This window comes from Patella vulgata, chromosome 4 (genome assembly GCF_932274485.2).
Source record: "Patella vulgata chromosome 4, xgPatVulg1.2, whole genome shotgun sequence".
Lineage (NCBI taxonomy): Eukaryota > Metazoa > Mollusca > Gastropoda > Patellidae > Patella > Patella vulgata.
Window position 1 is genome coordinate 1,983,879 of NC_065882.2, and position 23,851 is coordinate 2,007,729.

Here is a 23,851-nt window from a genome sequence, read left to right on the forward strand (position 1 = left end):
GTCTGTTTCACTCCCTTGTTCGGGCTGCCCTGATGCCCCGAATTTGAGCCTCGGGGCATTTCTATCGTATTCGCGAGTCCCAATCAGAGAGACATACCACGACAGATACATGTATATATAAAATAATATTCTATTATTATTCCAGATATTGACGAATGTTTCTTGAATAGGAATCTATGTTTAAGTGGATATTGTCAGAATACACATGGGTCTTTTATATGTAAATGTGAAAATGGGTATGCTGTAGATGGAGAAGACAGTAATGCCGGTTGTACAGGTAATCATGTTTCAGTGTTTTCGTGTTGCTTACAAAAATGTTCAGGATTAAGGCGCTGGTTGCTAACCAGAAGATCGCGGTGTTGACCGATAGGTTTCCTCTGGATGTCCAGCTCCATTACTTCTTTTTCAGTAAGGCCTGTAATTGCAGGGGAGGGGGGAGGTGACGTGGTTTCGTTTCCCTGGTTGTACGTGGGTTGTCTTTTCAACCTCGTGGATTTTCCCTCTGGTTCTCCGGTTTCCACCAACTGCTAAAGACTCCTACGTGCGTTGTATCATATGGGTTGTCATTGATTCCCCGCTTGTGTGTGACAAGGAATAGGGTCGCCTCTCCAACCTCGTGGGTTTTCTCCGGATCCTCCGGTTTCCTACCACTGCTAAAGACCCCCACGCGCAAACGAATTATTGAATTAAAATTGAACCATATGTTAGTCATGAAATGACGTGGTTTGTGTCAAGTGGACGTTACCCTCTCTCTCTCTCTCTCTCTCTCTCTTTCTCTGTAATTGCAGGGGTTCTAATTGTTCTGTGTGCCCAAAATACGGTGCACGTAACAGAACCCTTGGTTATTGGGATTGTATGGAAATTAAAAGTTCCCTTACAGCACAGTGCATGTACATGTGTATGACCGTTGGTACAGAACAAAAGGACATGACACCCCATTTTACTTCAACATGAATAATCGACTTTATGATGTTTAAACGGTCATATTGTAGAACAAATGATAAGATTTATGAATCGTATATCCATTTTTACAGATATGGATGAATGCGAATCTGGAGAAGCAGCTTGTGATGACAGTGCTAGATGTATTAACACAAGGGGTTCTTATAAATGTGACTGTTTACCAGGATTTACTGGAGATGGTTTTACATGTAGAGGTAAGTTTATCAAGATTTACTGGGGGTAATTTTACATGTACGGGTAATTTTACCAGGATTTACTGGGTGGGTGGTTTTACATGTAGAGGTAAGTTTACCAGGATTTACTGAGGGTGGTTTTACATGTAGACGTAACTTTACCATGATTCACTGGGGTGGTTTTACATGTAGACGTAACTTTACCAGGATTTACTGGGGGTGGTTTTACATGTAGAGGTAAGTTTACCATGATTTACTGGAGAGGGTATCACATGTAAACGTTAGTTTACCAGGATTTTCTGGGGGTGGTTTTACATGTAGAGGAAAGTTTACCATGATGTTCTTTTTATTATGTTTCTTTTTCTTCTTGATCTTCATTTTTTTCTCCTTTTCATTCGTCTACTTGTTCTTCCCCTTCGTCTTCTGCGTCAATAAACCAGTGTTGTATTTATATTATTTGTAGATATCAATGAATGTGTACGAGATAATGGTGGCTGTGCTAGAGATGCTGCTTGTGTTAATGTACCTGGAAGCTTTAGATGTGTCTGTGATGATGGCTTCAGTGGAGATGGTTTTGAATGCAGAGGTATGGAAATATGACAATCTGATTAAAATGCAGATCTATATTTCGTTTCGTTTTTTTATAATTTCAATGGCCTACACTACATGAAGATCTGACCGGTTGTTGCGAAAGGTCACGTCAGAGTTCATACTTGCATGCCAATGTGTACACAGGACCTCGGATTTTCGTTCCATCCAAACGACTAGACAGCTGTCCTTGCCAAGCCATCCGTCGGAAACCACGTCGGAAAACCTTCTCGGCCAATGCAGGGATCGAACACGCGACCCCCAGGCTAGCGAGCCAGCGTCTTACTCACTTATCCACCGTGGCTCTCGAATTTAAAAATAGGACTCTTGTCGAGTGCTGGAAGGTTAATACAATATGTATCCCATCAATGTCCTGATGTTTTTTTTAATGTAATGTGATTTGGTAATGTCTTTATTTCAGATGCTGTTTTTTAATGTAATGTGATTTGGTAATGTTTTTATTTCAGATGTGGATGAATGTAGTATTAATCCCAATCTATGTGAGAATGGCCAGTGTTTAAATCTTCCAGGATTATTTAGATGTGAATGTGATATGGGTTTTGCACCAACCGAAGATGAAAGAGCCTGTGTTGGTAAGTGTTATACTAGGTCACGATTCGCGCTACGATTTAAATTGTAGTTTTAATCGTGGAGTTATCGTGGTGATCCTATCAGGTCTTATCATATTTTGAGGCCAGTCGTTGGAATCTTGTTGATCGTATCGAAACGTATCCGAACGTATCTGCACGTACCAGATCATGGACTCAATAGGAACAATCCTATCGTAACGCATCTCACGACAGTGGGAACCTAGCATCGCAGCTAAATAGGATGTTATGATTATAAGTTATGACCATAACACCCATTTTAGCTCTGAGGAACCGAATATGTTATTAATGGTACTCTGGGCAACTGAATATGTTATTGATGGTACTCATGGCAACAGAATATGTTATTAATGGTACTCTGGGCAACTGAAGATGTTATTGATGGTACTCTGGGCAACAGAATAATATGTTGTTGATGGTACTCTGGGCAACAGAATATGTTATTGGTGGTACTTTGGGCAATTGAATATGTTATTATTGATACCTTGAACTACTGCATTTGTTATTGGTGGTACTCTGAACAACTGAATAACACGAATCTTGTGTTTCAGATATAAATGAATGTGACATGTTCCACAATCTCTGTGTTAATGGCCGATGTGAGAATGTATTTGGAATGTTTAGATGTATCTGTAACCAAGGTTACCAGTTAGATCAAACAGGCGGAAACTGTACAGGTTGGTAACCCTTTACTTCATTTTATTACTGCACAATTTCAGTACTGGACAATTTCAGTACATGTTGTTTTTTTTAAAAGTATGTACCACTGAATGGTACTCTGACTGGACTTTTCGCCGGGTCCTTCGGATCGGACTAAATATCGAGGTCCCGTGTACACGTGGGTGTGCACGTAACAGAACCATTGATAGTTGGATTTTGAAATAAGAATATGCTGTAGCGTCATAGCACACTGTATGATGTATTACCGTCTTCACCAGCCAGGTTGGTGCAGAACAGCAAGACGTTAAAGATGCATTTTATAAGATTTAGATAAAAAGTTGGCCGTTCTCGCTATATTATTTAAAAAAATAGATTCTCGCCTATAACAGTATACCAATTCGACTGAGGTATTCTTATCTAACTAGCGGATACTCTGACACTGCACGGGTTTAAAGTAGTATAACTCCGAAATCAGAAGCGGTAGTCCAACGTCACCTGGCCAATATTACTCCCCGGTCCGAGTTAGCTATATGCGCCGAATTGGACAGCCCTAGTTTAGCCGCCAACCCTAGACAAACAAACAGAGAACAGTCACAAATATTATAGACCATAAACCTTGAAAACTGACTTGTAGAAAATCGTCTATATCTCTGCAACCGTACACGTTATAAACCATTTAGCGATATCTATACGTTCCCATGGGTTCATTCTATTTGTTCATTGTGAGCAAATATCTTAATTATCAACATATTAATATTTTATTTTCGTATTTACCACAGATATAGATGAATGTTTAAACCCTGATAATTGTCAGTATGGTACGTGTGTTAACAGACAGGGGAGTTATGTTTGTCAGTGTTTGTCCAATTATGAACTCAATCCAACTGGTACTGGCTGTGTTGGTAAGTACATGTATTCATTTTACAACATTAGTTTTAAATTTTAAAATTCTCTCCTTTACCCTCTTATTGCAACTAACCAATTAACTTTGTAAAATAAATATTTCACGCTGTGGCCCATTTTTGCCTTAAAAACACGAGGTAGAATTCAATAATGGTGTATTTCAATCAACATTGGTGTTGTTATTTGGTCGTGAAAATATGGGATCCTTATATCCGATATTTAACATATATCTATCATTTCATAATCAGTAAACGAGGCGTGTATTTTATGGTTTCGGGTGCCATTTGTAATATCCTAAAAAAACAATGCGGGAGTAAGTAAATTCGTAATGGCTGATTCACAAACGACAAAATAATAATTAAAATACACGCGTAGAAGGACGAAGCAGGCTTAACCACTGTCGTTCAATTTGAACTGTTCACGTTCATACACTCTTTAATATATATTGTCATATATCAGGGGAAAACCTTGTAAACAGTTGTTTAGGTCATTGATTATGGAAAACCAAACAGCTCTTTATTCAGTATTCTTAGTTCTTAATTCATAGTCTTTAATTTTTGTTTCTTCATTTGTTGTCGTATTTCGACATGTGTACACTAAAATCAATATTTGTATCTTAAAATCAATATTTGTTTTACATATCAGACATTTGTTATATCAGATTTATAAAATGTATCTTTGTTTAACTTGATTGTTTTTCAATGTAAAGATAAAAATTTATTTTAGAAAATCAAAAAATTAGCCTACATTTACATTTCATTAAAAAACTATAACGATTTTCTTTTATATTTTAGACAAGCGGGTTGGTACCTGTTATATGACGCCGCCATTTTCTACACGTGGTAGACTAGGTGTATGTCGAGATGAGATAACACGAGGTGTTGCTAGGGCGACATGTTGTTGCTCTGTAGGAAGAGGATGGGGTGATGTTCCTGGTTTCTGTGAGGACTGCCCTACAAACGGAACAAGTAAGAAGAATTCATTGTATAGTTTTGTTTCAATATAAGATACTGGTTGGCGATATCACTCGTGAAATAAATTTATTTCACTGATACAAGATGTTACTAAAAATCAATCCGATTACAACAAAGATCCTATTTCGTTTTGATTTGTTTAGTTTAAACATTTCGTTTTACGTGTCTTTGCTACACTAAGATCTGGAAAAGCTGTTATATTACCGGCGTTCTGGTTGAAGTAAGGGATTAGCCAATGAAACGATCTGTTTTTGGCATGCGATGCACGGAACTGTGTAAAAACCAGTAGTAGCGTCAACGCTGATTGATTAATCAATGTCTGACGTCATAGGGCCAAAAGCTGCTCGTAAGATCCCTGACGCGACCGTCTAGTACAATCGGTCAGATCTTTATGTAGTGTAGGCCATCGAAAGTATAAAAAAGACGAAACGAAATATAGATCTGTAATTTTATCAGATTGCTATTCTTCTACTTATTCCTACCTATGAGTGGTCTTATCATCCATTGGTCCTTCTCCATTAACTGCAACATTTGCTGGTTTAAAACTTTCCCTTGACTACACATAGGATCGAATCGAACCCCCAAGCGGGCGAGCCACGGCGGCTCAAAAAAGGTATGCTATACTAATCCAGGTATGAATCTTCGTGTTTCAGGTGAATACAACGCTCTATGTCCAGGTGGCCCCGGCTTCAGACCAAACACACTAACTCTAGTACTAGAAGATATCAATGAATGCCAGGAAATAGATAACTTATGTAATGGCGGGGAATGTCAGAATATGTTTGGAAGTTATCTGTGTGTTTGTCCTCCTGGATTTCACCTCGATGGAACCATGCATAAATGTATTGGTAAGTAAAATTATATCGTGTGATAAGCTGTCTATCAAATTATGTTTCTTAATAGAGGGAATTTTAAAGAGAGACAGACAGACAGACAGACAGACAGACAGACAGACAGAGGGGGGCTTAAAGGGTTTTCTCCTGCTCCTCCGGATTCCTCTCACTGCTGAAGACCCCTACGCGCAAACGCATTATTGAAATAAAATTTAACCATATGTTAATCCCCAAATGACCTGGTTTGTGGTCGAATGAACGTTATACCCTCTCTCCGATTTGCTTCTACTACTAAAGACCATACGCGCAAGAGAATTCTTGAAACAATTGGCAGTTGGAATTCGATATAAGAGTAGGCCATAGTGTCGCTGTCCGGGCAATTTCCCTCACAGTACACTGTATGGCGTATGCCCGTCGTCATTAGCCCAGTATAGGAGCAGAACAGTAGGACGTTAAACCCCATTTCATCCCTCCCTCCCTCTCTCTCTCTCTCCCCTCTTTCTCTCTTTCCATACTAAACAATGGTTTATAATAATGACCACTTAATGATTTAATGATAAAATTTGTCATTACTAAAAGCTCCAGGTTCTTAAGTCAATGTTATCAGCTTACCAGTAAGCTTGGCACTTTAACGATCTTAAATAATGTGTGCTTAATAACAGATATAGATCAATCTGATGTTGATGGTGGAGATATATGTGGATTATATCTGTGTTTATTGGTATTTACATGTGTATTTGGAACTATACCTGTATTGATGTGATGTTGATAAACCTGTATTTATTATTTTTTACAGATATTGACGAATGTGAAGTAGATGCAGGTATATGTGGATTAGGCACCTGTATAAACAGAGAAGGCAATTATACCTGCCTCTGTCCAGAAGGTTATATGCCTATGAATGGCGGCAGAGATTGTATGGGTAAGATTCACCCCATTTTGAATTCGATTGTTCTGTGAATGATGATAGAAATTGTATGGGTTAGATATGGATGACCCTAACCTATGTGGCATTAATTTCATTCTACGTATTGTTTTAACATTCGACTGGATACTTGGTATTTTAATATCCACTGAACACTTTAACATTCCACGTGATACTTTATCATTCCACTGGAGAGGTTATCATTCCATTTGATACTTGAACATTCCACGTGATACTTTATCATTCCACTGGAGAGTTTATCATTCCATTTGATACTTGAACATTCCACGTGATACTTTAACATTCCATGTGATACTTTAACATTCCACTGGAGAGTTTATCATTGCATTTGATACTTGAACATTCCACGTGATAAACATTCCACTGGAGAGTTTAACATTCCATTTGATACTTGAACATTCCACGTGATACTTTATTATACCACTGGAGTGTTTATCATTCCATTTGATACTTGAACATTCCACGTGATATTTTAACATTCCACTGGAGGGTTTATCATTACACGTGATTTTTTAACATTCTACATTATAATTTAACAGTCCGCTTGACATTTCACTTGATACTTTAACATTCCACTTCATATTTTATATTTTAACATTCCAGGTGATTATTTAACATTCCACTTGATATTTCACTTGATACTTTAATATTCCACTTGATATTTCAAAATTCCACGTCCACATGATATTTTAGCAACCCACTTGAACGGTCCAGGTGATAGTTTAACAGACCACGTGGTAGTTTAACAGACCACGTGGTAGTTTAACAGACCACGTGGTAGTCTAACAGTCCACGTAATATTGTAACATTTCGCGCGATATTTCAATCTCGATCAGATTAAATTATTGCTACATTTTCATAAACCCCAGATCTAAAGCCGAAATAGGAATTGTTGGGAATAAATATTCAACAGTTTGCGTCATTTAAAATGATTTATTTTGAAGGCAGGTGTCAATATAGGTTATTAAAAGATTAATTTTAAAAAATGAGACTCATAAAAAATCTTTATTTTCAGATATGAGAAAAGAAAGTTGTTTTTTGGAATATTTGAATACGACAAGAAGACCATTCCGATCTATCTGCGAGAATCCTGTATCTAGCAATCTGACTAAAAGACAATGTTGTTGTACTGTTGGCGCTGCCTGGGGTGTCAATTGTGAAACGTGTCCCAGAGAAAGATCATGTGAGTAATATTTAAATTGGTGACCATGGAATTGCTAGGTCAAGAGAGAGAGAGAGCGAGAGAGAAAGAGAGAGAGAGAGAGAGAGAGAGAGAGAAAGAGAGAGAGAGAGAGAGCAAAGTGGGGTTTTAATGCCCAATCGACGCAAATTAGGTCATTTCGGTACTAACATATGGTTCAGTTTTATTTCAATAGGGGTCTTTTAGCAATGGGAGGAAAAGCGGGGGAACTGGAGAAGACCCACGAGTTTGGACAGGTGACCCTACTACTTGTCACATACAAGCTGATTCACAAAACCGTGTCATTGTATCTATGAAGAAATTACAGCACATTTTTTAACAGTAGGATGGTTAATTTAATAATATAATATAATATATTTGTTTCAGTACAATACAAAGTTTTATGTGAAAGTGGCGCACCAGATATAAGAGGTAGGACTGCGAATTTTTAGATACAGATCTAATGTTAAACAGATCCCCCAACCCACCCAAAGGAACAATGGTGCGTAGATGACAAGAAGGGTCTGACAAGGGCAGTTGTTTAGTCGTTTGGACGGTACGAGTGACCGAGGTCCCGTGTACACATTAGCGTGAACATAAAAAATCCCTTGACAGTTGGAATTTAATATAAGAGTAGGCCGCAGTGCTGCTGTCCGACCAAAATGTCCCTCATAGCACACTGTATGGCGTAATCCCGTGTTCATTAGTCAAGTCGGAGTGGAACAGTAGGACGTCAAACCCCTTTTTTTTTGTTTTTCCTGGTTAATGGCCCAGCACCCCCCCCCCCCCTCCTCTCCCCTGGAGCAACCGTAGTCCCCATGACAAAATGTATTTTAGTAATGGTAGTATATTACAATTTAAACCTTACCATTGAATTAATGCCGAACTTTTGTCAGAATGTTAAATTGTTACTTTTATTTAATTACCATCCAATTTATTTGATTCGATTATGTGATGTAAGTGAAAATGAATAATTGCCGAACTTGTGTCAGAATGTTAAATGGGGGCTGTTATTTTAATAAAGAACCAATTTATTTTATGCGATTAGGTGATGTAAATGAATGTGAATTAATGCCGAACTTGTGTCAGAATGGACGATGTATTAACACAATTGGAAGCTTTAGATGTGAATGTTATAGAGGTTTTAATTATAACCCGGATCTACATATCTGTGAAGGTAAGATGTGCAAGAATAATTTGTCCTATTTTATCGATTGACTTTCCTGCAAACTACGGTATTGTTCAATTCTAACAGAACATAGTTTTGGTGGGAACAATCACTAGTTTTATTCTATAGCACGACCTTTCGACAGTGTGCTTGATAACGATAAGAGGATACTTGTCGAAACGTCATGAATTAATAATCCCCAGACAATCGTCATCCTTCGTGAAACAGCACAATCCATAAATCTTTTGTTTACTTAATTAAATGTTAATTCGTCAATTTGAATGCATGGATTAAGCCGTGATAAAGTACACATTGTGCGAAAAAGGATATGAAACAGTTATGTTTATATCCTGTTATTAGTCATATAACAGGTCAGACTGTTTTTCCGTGAGTGGAACCATGGTGGCTAAGTGGGTAAGACGCTGGCTCTCGTTAGCATTGGCCGGGAGTGTTCATCGCATTTTCCGACGTGGTTTCCCCTTTTCAGTGGTGCATGACAGAGGGCCTGATAAAGACATCTGTGTAGTCGTTCGGATAGTACGAAAACCCGAGGTCCCGTGTATACATTGGCGTGCAGGTTAAAAATCCCTTAGCAGTTGGAATTCGATATAAGAGTAGGCCATAGTGTCGCTGTCCTGGGACAAATTCCAGCATAGCACACTGTATATCATATGCCCGTCTCCATTAGCCCAGTCGGAGCTGGACAGTAGAACGCGGTAAACCTCATTTCATTTCATTTTTCTATCTTTTCTTGCGTTGCATTTGTTTTGTCCTTTTCGGAAATTATAATTTTCTATAATTACACTATTTAGATGAGAATGAATGTCGACGTCAGTTACCACCCTGTATGGGTAATGCAATATGTACCAATACACCGGGTAGTTATGAATGTACCTGTCCACCCGGTTATAAACTTAGATCGGATCGACGACGATGTGAAGGTAAGTCACGATTTCGACTACTTTGTTTCAATGTTTAAATAACGTGTGTAAGAAAACTTTAAATACCAACCAGCAAAGTCGATGAGTGTTCAGTATGTAAGTTCAGATTGGGATTTTACTGAAGAAAAAAATGCAAAAGGTGGTTTGATGGAAGCCATGCGTTAGACTGACTTGATTCAGAGTTGAAGTAAATTGTTTTGAAAACATTTACCAACCAGCTGAGATGACTGTTTATTATGTAGATCACATACGTGATTGGTATGTAAGATCAGTTTTAAATTTGGAGGAGACAAATGTGGTTTTATGGGGCCTATTACCACCTCTATGATAAGTAAATAGTGCATTAGTTAGGCCGTAGGGCAAACATAAATACTCATTACCACGCAATATTTAGATTTCAATTTCGAATATTTAGATTTCGTTATAGAATTCTGGAACCTCTTCCCCCTTTTCTCATTCAATACCTATTCTTGTCTTTTTAATGATTCAAAATACAATTCAATTCTTTTTTTGTGATTTTATTAGACATTAATGAATGTCAAGAAGTAGCCGGTGTTTGTACTAATGGCAACTGTCTCAATGTGGTTGGAAGTTTTAGTTGTATCTGTAGAGACGGCTTTAGACTCTCTGCAAGAAGAGATTCATGTATCGGTAAGTTATCGCAAACACAGACGTAAATGTATATGGACTTGTGATTTCCTCTTCTGCTAGGTCTCTATTATCTAAATTAACTCCAACTGATCCAGAATAAAGATTGCACTAACCAGAAGCAGAAAAATAGAAGAAAACCAAAAACAAAAACAGATTACATATCTCCGGTTCTTGTGAAATTACATCAGCTTCCAAATGGTTATTAAATTATCTGTATTAACCTACAAATGTAGTAATTGCGACTTTTCTCTATTTCATTTACAGAAGCCTTTTAATCAATTACTGCCCTTCCCGCCAGTTGAACTTATTTCATTAAAGCCCCTTAGCGATAGTCCAAGTGTTAAACACTGTATCTCCTTAACATACAAAACAACATATATTAGTTGATGGCAGGATTGATGGCCTGACAAGAACAGCTGTCTAGTCGTTCGAATAGGACATGCACATAAAAGATTCCCTGGCAGTTGGAATTCGTTGTAACAGTAGGCCGTAGCACATTATATATTATATATGCCCATCTTTATTTTATGATCAGTAGTGGAATACCGCGTTTTATCAGTGAAATAAAAGTGTTATTCCACTGGCTAGTTGTTTTTACCTAAAATGATTGTAAAATCATAAAATAAATAGAACATTTGTCGTTTTGTCGTGAATGACATATTTATCTCTAAGCAAGAAAACGTTTATATTTTCACTCATGCTACGCATTCGTGAAAATATAAGTTTTCTTGCTTCTCGATGAAATAAAATATGTTATTCACTCTAAAACGACAAATGTTCTATTTATTAGCCCAGTCGGAGCAGAACAGTAGGATGTTAAACCTCATTTCATTTCATATTAGCGCAGTGGTTCTCAACCTTGGAACACCTGAAGAAATAGCGGCACACCTGGCTAAATATATATGAAAAATATCTGAATTTTGCAAAATAAAAACATGGTTAAGTCAGACGGCATACAACCGTAGACAGAGACTAGTCATAGACACTTAGAATGACTCAAACTAAATGAAGAAAAACACAGCTATAAACTCATCAGTAGACACCAGTGAATACTCAGTTAGGATCATGTGATTATCACATTTTCTTAGTGTGCCGTTCATAATTTCGCTGCATACTTAGGAAGATCTCGCGGCACTCTGGTTGAGAATCAGTGTATTAGCGGATGTCGTAATAGATGATGTAAATAATGTCGAATGACTGTGACTTTAAATGATTAATATTTTTGTCCAGAATATAAATTTCACAGTAATAATTTGGTCTAATTAATTCCCATTGAATATAGCATTAAATGTTATTTATATTTGTACAGATATCAATGAATGTACATCACGACCTGGTATGTGTAGAAATGGAACATGCAGAAACAAGATGGGGGACTACATGTGTTTGTGTGATCCTGGTTTTGAAAGGTCACCACGTGGGGAGTGTGTCGGTACGTATTGCATCGGATGCCATCCCCAGTAACCCGGCTGGTACGGACAAATGGGAAGGTCAACCGCTAGATTGTACTTTACTAAATCAAATATAAAATTAGCATAAATCAACGGAAAAATAATAAAGAAATCAAAGGGTGTTATTAACATATGAAAACAGATTTATTCTTAGACTTAATATAAATCATGTTTAGGAGATAAGCACAATCTGATTAAAATACAGATCTATATTTCGATTCGTTTTTTTTTAATACTTGCGATGGCGTATACTACGATCTGACCAGTTGTACTGGAAGGTCGCGTCAAGAGTCGTACGAGCGGCTTTTGACCCTATGATGTCAGCTGTTAGGGGATTACCCACAGTTCCGTGCATCGCACGCCAAGAACTCGGGGTAATAGATCGTCTTATTGCTTAATCCCTTACTTAAACCAGAACGCCGGTAAAATAAAAACCCTTCCAGACCTAGTGTAGTAAAGACAAGTGAATTTAGATGATTTATTTTCCTTTTAGCCATGCTAGAATCAGTAGAACACGAATCGCGACCGCTACAATAAATATATTCTACTTTTATTATCTTGTGATGGAAACGTGAAGTATATACCCGTTTTTCTTTTTTAATTATTTAAAAAGGAAAGAAAGTCAAGCCTCATTTGTTGTAATCTTTAAATGTATTTTTGGTATGTTTCATTTGAAAGTTTAGATTTATATTCGTGCTCTGTGAAGATTTAATTTTGCAAAAATAAATATAATCAAGGATCAAATTTCAGAATCAGACGGCTTGAAATAGAAAGGCGGGAACATTAACAGATTGTTTCTCTCTTAGAAATGTTCACAAACAAACAAACAAACAAACAATCCTCAAACAGATACTCGGCACTGCGATCCCACCCCACGCACATTAAAATATTTTATTTAAGTTAACGCGCTAGAAAGGACTAGAAACCTCTCACATGGTACAAATATATTTCCTGTAATTACTTTGTGGTTTATACATACATTATGTAAGAGCTAAATCTGCCTAATGCAGGTCTTTCTTTAGGCCTGAAATGTTATATAAACTATTACTCGGAATTTATTAACAAAATAAGACCATAATCAAATCTCGATGGAATCGGATACTCGAGATTTTAACTAGATTAAAACGGTTCGCCAATTAAAAAAATAATTTAAAAATGAGAAAGCGAGGCTAAGTCTCGAATATACAAGTGTCCTGGTTACTACAATGCACACATCTTGTCAAAACTACAAACAGTGATAACCTGTCTCCGAATGAAGTAATTTAAATGAAATTTTCAATATTTTCATTTTTCATTATCTATTTTTGAATTATTATATCAAGAATGGTCAGTTCTTTGTCTAAATCTTACCTAATGTATCTTTGATGTCTTGTAAATACTAGCATAATCCACAAAAGAATAAAAATATGAGAGCCATTGAGGAAATGTTTGAAAATTGCATTAATGGTAGAAAATGGGTGTCATATTATAAATATGACGTGGTGCGATTCGTGTATGGCATTGCAAAAAAGAGATTAAAACACAGCTCCTATTTCGTTTAGTTATTTATAGTTCAAAGTTTCGTTTTCCTTGTCTTTACTACACTAAGATCTGGAAGAGGTATTAGCTAATGAAACGATCAGTTACGGCGAGATTTTGGCGTGAGGTGCACGGAACTGTGGGTAACCCACTAGAAACATCAACGCTGATTGGTTAATCAAATATCAGACGTTATAGGTCAATAGCCGCTCGTATGACCTCTGACGCGACCTTCTGCTACAAACGGTCAGATCTTCATGTTGTAGAGGCCATCGAAAGTATAAAAAAAACGACACGAAATATAGATCTCTCTCTCTCTCTCTCGCTCTCTCTTTAGTATATAAAGCTAATATCTGGTAAAAGTATTTGAATGTCCAACCTCGTGGGTTTTCTCTGGGTCGCCCGGTTTCCTCCAACTGCTAAAGACCCCTACGCACAAGCGAATTATTGAAATAAAATTGAACAATATGTTAGTCCCGAAATGACCTAGTTTATGACGATGTTGTATTACCTGATATTTATTTTATTTTATCAGATGTTGACGAGTGTAGAAGTATGATTGGTATTTGTATGAACGGTCGATGTATTAATAAACTAGGTTCATTCCGATGTCAGTGTCAAGAAGGCTACACCCAATCTAATGATGGACTCAACTGTATAGGTAAGTAAATTAAATGAAATGGGGTTTAACGTCCTACTGTTCTACTCCCACTGGGTTAATGAAGACCATACAGTGTGCTATGAGGGAAATTTTGCCTGGGCAGCAGCACTATGACCTACTCTTATATCGAACTCCAACTGCCAATGGATCTTTTACGTGAACCCCAATGTATACACGGGATCTCGATTTGTCGTCTCATACGAATGACTAGACAGCTATCCCTGTCAGGCCCGCCGTCCTACACCTCTGACAAGGGTTGTATATGTAAAAATTTTATTATATTCTATCTTTATAGTACATTCCCGTGAGGTAAGTGAGTAAGACGCTATTTCGCTAGCTTCGAGGTCGTGGGTTCGATAACGGGATTTTCTGGCGTAATTTCCTATTGAAAGTGGCGCAGGACGGATGACCTGACAAGGACAGCTGTCATTCGGAAGGAACGAAAGTCCCGTAAAAGATCCCTTAACAGTTGGAATTTTATACAAACGTAGCTCGTAGCGCTGCTCTCCGGACAAAATTTACCTCATAGCACACTGTATGGCGTATGCCCGTCTTGATTATCCCAGTCGGAACAGAACAGTGGGGCGTTCAACTTGATTGCATTTCATTTCTAACCAAGAGAAACTGAATTCGATCCTGGTGTTGGTCGAGGAAGTGCACCAAGATTTGCAAGCGCGGTTTACCCCTTGTAAGTCGTGCAGGATCAAATGACCCTGGCACGAAACAAACAGTGGATAGTCGTTGGGATTCGGCATACAAGAGATCCGTTTGACAACTTGAATTTGAAATAAGATTAGGCGGGGGTGTTTTGTCATTTTATTATTATAAATGAAATGATTCACCTTGAATTAGTTACGACAAAGTAATAAAAAATTCGAACTTTTTTGTTTTGATCATGGCCTGGGGCTGATATCGTACTCTTGGAAACTTCACATTACTAAGGAATCCCAATTCTTCAAAATAAAACAGTATTACTCCTTAATTAAAGATACCTTATCTAAGAGCTAAATCTGACTATTGCAGGTCTTTCTTGTGGCTTCAAATGTTATGCAAATGATTAATGAGACATGACAAGCCCATAATCAAACTCTCTAGAGCATCGGATGGTTGTGATTTGGAACGGATTGGTGCACGATAACTCTTTAATAATTTAGAAATGGATAATGGAGACTGTGTTTGTTATTCTAACCACGGTAGCAATGAAAATCGAGACTACGTTTAGAATGTAGTAATTTGATTATCTATATCATTATCTATTTTGTAACTATTATATGCTAGGTTCCCACTATCACGATTCGCGCTACGATCGAAGTCGTGGTTTTAATCTTGGAGTAATCGTGGTGATCCTATTAGGGCTTATCATATGTTGAGGTCAGTCGTAGCAATCGTGTTGATAGTATCGGAACATATCCGAACGTATCCGCACGTACCAGATTGTGGAATAAATAGGGACAATCTTGTCGTAAAGCATCGCACGACAGTGGGAACCTAACAATAGCGAGAGCTGTCAGATCTTTATCGAAATCTTACATAAAGCATCTTCATTCTCGCTAAAAGAAACTTCACAAAATTATTTGCTTTTCCAAATGATACCCCTTTGTCATTATCCTAGCTGCTGAAGAAAAGTAGGACGTTAGATCCCCTTGTTTTCCAAATGATGTCAAATCCGAATATTTATAAATAAACTTCACTGTGATACAATTTGGCGCCCGTTGTGTTATTTTCAGCCATTATTATATCTGAAAAATTGGGCAAAAAACACAATTCGCGTAATTACTATATATTGCCAATTTTTTATCTTTTTTTTTGTTTATAGATATTGATGAATGTTCTGAAAGACGAGGTGTCTGTCGCCATGGTACCTGTCAGAACTCCGAGGGAAGTTTCTTCTGTACGTGTTTTGACGGTTACAGGTTAGACAGATCACGTGATCGATGTATCGGTGAGTTAAATAGTATACAATGCTAGTCAATGTTAGAGCGGGGTGGGCCTAGTGGTCTAAAGTGTCGCGCTTCCACCTCTAGCTGGCTGGTCACCTCTGGCTTGCGGTTGTGGTTTCGATCCCTGGTGTGAGCGTATTTAGCTTGGAGATAGGGACGCCTTCTCAACCTCGTTGGTTTACTGCAGGTACTCCGGTTTCCTCCCACAGGAAAGGCCCATGTGTCTGGAGCTGCGGTGGTCCAGTGTGTATGATTCTTGCTCGCTCACCAGAAGGTGGTTTCAGATTCGATACTGATGCCGGTCGAAAAAGATCCTAGAGCTTTTCGGTCGTGGCTTCTCCTTATCAGTGGTGCAAAACAAGGGGCGGTGTCTAGTCGAGATCCCGTGTACGTAAAATTCGAAATAGCAACTGCTGGATGCACGTCATCATTAGCCAGGGGGAGGGGGTTGGATGGCTGAATGATTAGCCTGTGCGTGCTGTATCATAAAGTCTGTCATTGAGTCAACTGGCGTGGTTTCGAATCCCCGGTTGTACGTGACAAGGAGTACGGTCGCCTGTCCAACCTCGTGGGTTTTCTCCGGGTCCTCCGGTTTCCTCCCACTGCTACCCCCCCCCCCACTACGCGCAAGCGAATTATTGAAATGAAATTAAACCATATTTTAGTCCCGAAATGACCTAGTTTGTGTCGTGTGGGCGTTAAACCCCATCTCTCTCTCTCTCTCTCTCTCTCTCTCTCTACCTCTACTCATTAGCCCTTCGGTTCAGAAAATTAGAAGGTTAAACCCCATTCCACGTCCTTGTGTCGCTCTATGTTATGTATACGCATGTGTTATATAATGAATATTGAAGAATGTTCTTTAAAGCCCTGTGTTTTATTATTTAAAGCCAAACATTATATTATGAATATTGATGGATATTATTTAAAGCCAAACATTAAATTATGAATATTGATGAATGTTGTTTAACATTGATTGATTGTAGATGTGGATGAATGTCGAGCTATACCAGAATTATGTTTCAATGGACGATGTCAGAATACAGCTGGTAGTTTTAGATGTGTTTGTCCACCAGGGTTTACACTCACCAGTGATGGCAGAGAATGTAGAGGTATATTTGATTATACATATCAAAATATGAATCTAACTACATTATTTTAAAAGACGGGAGGAGGAGAGGGGCAGGGAGGGGATAAACATGTCAATGGGTCGCCAAGTTGATTAATTCCTCTGTGATGTTATATAAACGACTTGAGTTGACTGACAGTTTATTTATAGCTTTAGGTATCTCCCCACAAATACAAAGTTTTGAGGGGGATTTGAAGCAAAATTTTGATAGATTGATTAGTTTGAACATGTTTTAGTCCAAATATATCATCAAATCACACTGTTTATACATGGGAAAGTATTTTTAATTTCATTTTATTTTTTCAGTCTTGTTGTTATATTTTGTCTCTATAAATAAACCAAACGATGATTTCCATACGTATGTGGTTTTGTTCATTATGTCAATTTGTGTTACAGATATGCGTAAAGGGCAATGTTTCCGTCAGTTTTTAAATGGTCGATGTTCTGCTCCACGTCCTATGAATACCACCAGAGCTCAGTGTTGTTGTACTAAAGGTGAAGCATGGGGTGGATATACATGTGAGGTCTGTCCATCACAAGGAGATGGTAAGAATTTGTTTTTAAACTAAACACTATTAATAAATACACAGAACACAGGTCAATGGAATACAATTACTGGTTATTACTGAGCGGGAACCACGGTGGCTAAGTGGGTAAGACGGTGGCTCGCTTGCCTGGAGGTCGCGTGTTCGATCCCTGCATTGGCCGAGAAAGTTCATAGGGATTTTCCGACGTGGTTGCCCGTGACAGTGGTGCAGGACAGAGAACCTGACAAGGACATCTGTCTAGTCGTTTGGATGGGACGCAAAACCCAGATCCTGCTTTACATTGGCATAAAACGTAAAAGACCCCTTCGCAGTTGCCATTCGATGTAAGAGTAGGCCATAGTGCTGCTGCCCGGAAAAAATTCCCCTAATAGCACACTGTATGGCGTATGCCCGTCTTTATTAGCCCTGTCGAAGCTGAACAGTACGACTTTAAGCCCCATTTCATTTCATATTTATTACTGAGCAACGTTTCGACTAGGACACATGTCTATGGTATACGTTTACTGGTTACTTCCGAGGAGTGACGTTTTGACTACGATTTGACTACGATTCCGCAGCCCTTGTCAATGCTAGCAAAGGTGACTCAGCCAGTAGAACGTTGAATCGTTAACCTGGAGATGCCGGGTTCTAGTCGTTCTGGACTAAAACCGAGGTCTCTTGCACGTAAAATAACCATTGTCAATTGGATTTTGAATACATGGACATCTCTATTTACCAATTGTAGTTTTGTTTGACGGCTAAATCTATTTGTTAAGACCAGCTCAATTTTCGTCTAGGTCGCTGAGAGACAAGTAAGTCGTCAAGGGCACACGATTTGACGAGAGATTGTAGGTTAGGGTTATTGGGGGTGAGGATTCTTTACAGACGGTACTGAAGTATCTCTATTTATCAATTATAGTTTTATTTTTCACCTAAATGGTTGTCTCATGCTCTAGAAATATATCTCAAATATGGCTAGATTGTCAGACGTAACTCTATACGATATCGAGCTAACAGCATCAATTATAGTATTAATCTTATTTAAGGCGACACCGTCACTTACAGCTACTTATTAAATATGTCGCACCCTTTAATACACGTAGTTCAATATTTAAACGAGAGAGAGAGAGAGAGAGAGAGAGGTCAATTCAGGACTAAAATAGATGTTGTTTCAACAATTCGCTTGCGCGTAGAGTCATTAGCTATGGGAGGAAACCCAAAAGGTTGGACAGACGACCCTGCTCCTTGTCATGTAGAAGTGTAGGCTCCAAGATATGCCACTTGACTAAATGACGGGCCTTGTGATCTAACGTGCATGCATGATATCATTCCGCCAACCACCCCGCAAGATAATTGAATGTAAATGAAACGAAAAGGGTTTAGCGACCTATTTTTCTGTACCGACTGGGTATTGAAGACTGTCATACGCTATGCCATGTGCTTTGAGGGTAATTTTTCCTGGATAGGAGCACCAAGATCTGCTCTTATTTCGAATTCCAACTCTTCCAAGGTGAAATGAAATGGGGTTTAACGTCCTACTGTTCCGCTCCGAACTGGGCTAATGAAGACGGGCATACGCCATACAATGTGCTATGAGGGAAAATTTTGCCCGGACAGCGGCACTACGGCCTACTCTTATATCGAATTGCAACTGTCATGGGATCTTTTACGTGCACGCCAATGTGTACACGGGACCTCGGTTTTCCGTCCTATCCGAACGACTAGACAGCTGTTCTTGTCAGGCCCTCCGTCCTGCATCACTGACAAGGGGGAAACCACGCTGAAAAATCTGGATGAACTTTCTCGGCCAATGCAGGGATCGAACACCCGACCTCCAGGCTAGCGAGTCATTGTCTTATCTCTTCCAAAGTACCCTTTACGTACCTGCCAAGGTGCACACCGGACACAGGACACGGGATCTCGTATTGTGGTCCTATCCACACTACATGTACTAAACACTACTCCTTGTCCATGTGCCCTGTCCTTCACCAGGATAATTGAAAGTCAGCATTATCAACTTCCGAGATTCCTTTTACGTCCATGTCAATGTGCACACAGGACCTAGGATCTCGTTTTGTCATCCCACCCACACTACTAAACGCTGGTCCTAATTAAAAGTTAGCATAATCAACTATAACATTGACTTAGAACATTTAGTTGTAGACTAGGCCTACATTTTTTTTTATACATTTTACCTATGTGGTTACTTGTATAGTTAAATTTTACTACAATATGCTTACATTCATATTTCTTGTAACATATAGCAGATCATGACTCATGCTGGCATTACACAATGGTCTCTCTGGGTTTTATTCCTGATTGTTTTCAAATTTGAGTGAAGTCTGTGTCACTACAGGCCCGGGACTGTACAGCTTAGTGGACGCTCACGGCTAGCCCCCGAATCCGTTCACTTTATTTGAATTGTGCGTTTGTTTGTGAGTTCTGCTTAATATATCTTGTCCGTATATTTGTTGTTGTGTAAATTATGTGTGGTACAGTCACCCTGCACTTTTATTAATATGTCGTATAACATAACTACAGTATCTTCTTTCATTGTAGCCGGATTCCGACATCTGTGTCCAGAAGGTTACGGCTACGTCAAATTGATGCCAGAAGAAATAATGACAGGTAAAAAACATTAACTTGGAGTAGTAGACGACTTAATAATAGACCGGTAGACGTAATTATTATTGTTATGAATGATACCTGACAACATTATTGATATGTTATGTCTAAGTTGTTGATTTCAGGAAAATCTCTTTCAGACAGTTTAGGGTTACATACATCATCCAAAGTCTTTTTAATTTATGCCTACACTGAACTTTTGTCGTATATTATCGACACCCGTATCACCCTCTTTTGCCCGTCTGGCGCCCACAATTGTTTGAGGACACCCTAGAGGTCAAAATTATCATCGGATTGCACTTTATACACGGTAGCTATATTCGTCTTGATTTTCAACAATTTTCAGTGATTACTGTCGATGTAACGACCGTAGTCATTTTGTATTCTAAAGTTGTCATCGATACACATTGTTCATGTTCATGCCTCAAAGAATCCTATTGATCTTCAACAGTTCCGATAATTAATGTTGGAGTTATAGCCCTTGATCAATTTGAAAAAGGCACTGGACTTCCTAGTGGCTTATGCTATCACCCGATTGATTTTTAAACGAATTTCAATAATTTGAACACCTTAAGTTATAATCTGATTAATGGTATCTCATTTGTTTATGCTAGCTCTATGAAAAACAAGAGGTCTACCACATTATAATTATTTATGTTAATGACTACAACGCCTGTTACCCTTGATCCATGTTTGTGAAACAGCTCCATTTAACGTCCGCTTCCACCGAGGTGATATCACAGACAAGTAAATGAAGAGTCCAGGGGAAGAACGATCTAAGTCACATTTTTGTCTGTTCGCATAAAAGGCAAAACAGACTTTTAGACAAGAATGTTTGACGCGAACAGTGGGTTTAATTACAACTTCAAAATGATGTTTAATACGAATCATAATTACCAGTACAGCTGACTTCAACTTTTCAGGCAAATTAAGGTTAAATAAAAGATACGATGGACTTGTATTTGTCCGGGAGGCCATTTCAAAAGGCCCTTGGTTCGATGTGACTCCGATGGTTTTTACCTGAAATTGATTGTTCCACAGAAAGCTATTTTCAATTTGCTACCACATGGCGCCATTAACAGGGGTTCATTGAAAATGTATAATTGCAACAACCTTTAACTGTTAATTACTTCAAGAGTTGATATCCTTAATCCATTTTAGGGATCCAATTGCCTGCCAACGGATATAAATACGACACCCTTTATTGACCATACGGTCGACATAACTATTTCGGGTTTTGTTTTTGTTGCCTGTCAACCTATCTTTTTATTGACAGACGTGAACGAGTGTTTGATGCATCCTGGTATATGTGAAGAAGGTGCGTGTATTAATACTGATGGATCGTTCCGGTGTGAATGTCGACCAGGCTATACCTTGGATGCTAGCGGAACCAGATGTGTTGGTATGTTGATATGATTTCGTTTGGTTAAAAATGTAGTGTGTACGGAATAAAGCAATCCTCATTAATGCAATGTTTCCTCCGTTCTACATGGTTTTTTTTATCATTATTTTGTCGTTTGTGAATCATTTTTTATACGCCCACATTGGAAATGTGGTCGTATATTGCCGTCGCCCCCTTCCGTCCGTACGTCTGTCCTTACATCCGTCCGTCGTCCACAATTTCTTGTGAACACTCTACAGACTACATTTATTATTTGATTGTTTTGAAATTGATATATGTTGTGTACATTACTGAGTTGAATAAGCCTATGGATTTTCAGCGATTTCCGATAATTACTGCCAGAGTTATGGCCCTTGATCACTTTGAAAAATCGTGTAGACTAGAGGCTAAAGTTAATATCCGATTGACTTTAAATTTATACATAGTGTTTAAAGTCATGAGATGAAGGAGCCAATTGATTTCTAACGATATTCGATTATTACTGCCAGAGTTATGGCCCTTGATCACTTGATCACTTGCTCTAGAGGCAAAAGTTAATATCCGATTGACTTCAGATTTATACACAGTGTTTAAGGTCGTGAGACGTAGAAGCCCATTGATTGTCAGTGATTTCAGATAATTACTTCCAGAGTTATGGCCCTGGATCACTTTGAAAAATCTTATGGATGCTCTAGAGACCAAAGTTATCATCCGATTGACTTTAGATTGATAAACAGAGTTTAAGGGTCTTGAAACGAACAAGTATATTGACTTTCAATGAATTTTGATAACTTGAACAGCTAAATCCATGATATTAAATGTTCCGTATATTAAACGTTAACATGGTGCATAACTAAAAGCCAAACAAATTCTAATGATTTTATGATAATTACTGAATGAGTCGTTACTCTTAATCAGATTTTAGTGTATTATAAATATTAATGTTTCATTACCGACAATAGAAAAAATATACGACAACTCATGTTGACTGCCCGGACGATTTAGCTGCTGTGGGCGTATGTTTCTTTGCCTGGAAACCTATCTTTACTAATTACTTCCGCGTTGTCTTTAGGATAGGTTTGTCTTTATTCATTACAAATTTCGTTCGAAACCATAGAATATTCGACTGTTTATGAAATGTTCATTATGTGTTAAATATTGGATATTAGGATCACAACATCTCTGTTGATTGAAATAGGCCATTATTGAATTCTAAGTCGTGTCTTTAATTTCGAATATTATGGAAAATATCGAGTTACTGGTTTAGCTCCTTTAATGTAGGTTTTTGGTATGCCCTAGTGGATCCGTACGTTTGAAGGCTGTTCAAATTGTGTTTAAGTGACCAATGAGTAGCCGAATTAATGATCGAATCCCTTCAATTTTGGCCGACATTCCTCTCCCATATCCCAATCTTACGGTTCCTTTGGCCACTAATGGGAGATTAGATAACGAGCTGGCAGTTCTCGCTATAATAGTTAAACACTAGATAATGTAAAGGGTATTTGCTGAAAATTTCAGTCAAATTGATGCACTCTGAACCGAGGATTTAACAACTGTATTTTCGGCCTCGATCATCATTACTAAATTTGCTACGATAAAAAAACGTAATCTCGATTATCCATTTCATGATTTAATCATGAATGAAAGTTGACCAGCAAATCGGATACTAATCCGATAAATATTGATTATGGTTTGGATAAGTTAATTAATGTCTAATGAATAATTTAGATAACATTTCAGACCAAAAAAAGACCAGCAACAGGCAGATTTAGCTCTTGCATAATGTATGTTTAGATTAACTACTGTAATAGAATTTTAGCCGTAATATTTTTATTAACGTGATTGTTAATTTCAGATGCTAATGAATGTCGAGATAGATCTGTGTGTGGAAATGGCACGTGTACCAATATGTTAGGTGGTTTTGAGTGTTCGTGTATGGATGGGTTTGCACCAGGCTCAAGTGGAAGATGCGAAGGTAAGTAATAAGTAATGATATCACGTGGTTTCATTTGATATTATGGGAGACGCGGTGGA

The 23,851-nt window shown here is 38.1% G+C and overlaps 1 protein-coding gene across 1 annotated transcript in view; it reads left to right on the top strand.

The window, feature by feature from the left end:
• Window positions 1-23,851, top strand: part of LOC126817722 (fibrillin-2) — a 104,658-nt gene that overhangs the window by 47,918 nt on the left and 32,889 nt on the right. The window contains exons 30-51 of the mRNA XM_056100149.1: window positions 146-277; window positions 1,035-1,157; window positions 1,600-1,722; window positions 2,192-2,317; window positions 2,884-3,009; window positions 3,772-3,894; window positions 4,690-4,863; window positions 5,523-5,717; window positions 6,499-6,624; window positions 7,664-7,831; window positions 8,216-8,260; window positions 8,877-9,005; window positions 9,809-9,937; window positions 10,463-10,588; window positions 11,898-12,020; window positions 14,093-14,218; window positions 16,035-16,160; window positions 17,142-17,267; window positions 17,681-17,830; window positions 20,371-20,439; window positions 21,713-21,838; window positions 23,673-23,792. Coding sequence (XP_055956124.1) covers window positions 146-277; window positions 1,035-1,157; window positions 1,600-1,722; window positions 2,192-2,317; window positions 2,884-3,009; window positions 3,772-3,894; window positions 4,690-4,863; window positions 5,523-5,717; window positions 6,499-6,624; window positions 7,664-7,831; window positions 8,216-8,260; window positions 8,877-9,005; window positions 9,809-9,937; window positions 10,463-10,588; window positions 11,898-12,020; window positions 14,093-14,218; window positions 16,035-16,160; window positions 17,142-17,267; window positions 17,681-17,830; window positions 20,371-20,439; window positions 21,713-21,838; window positions 23,673-23,792 — 2,811 coding nt within the window. The remainder of the gene's footprint in view (window positions 1-145; window positions 278-1,034; window positions 1,158-1,599; window positions 1,723-2,191; window positions 2,318-2,883; window positions 3,010-3,771; window positions 3,895-4,689; window positions 4,864-5,522; window positions 5,718-6,498; window positions 6,625-7,663; window positions 7,832-8,215; window positions 8,261-8,876; window positions 9,006-9,808; window positions 9,938-10,462; window positions 10,589-11,897; window positions 12,021-14,092; window positions 14,219-16,034; window positions 16,161-17,141; window positions 17,268-17,680; window positions 17,831-20,370; window positions 20,440-21,712; window positions 21,839-23,672; window positions 23,793-23,851) is intronic.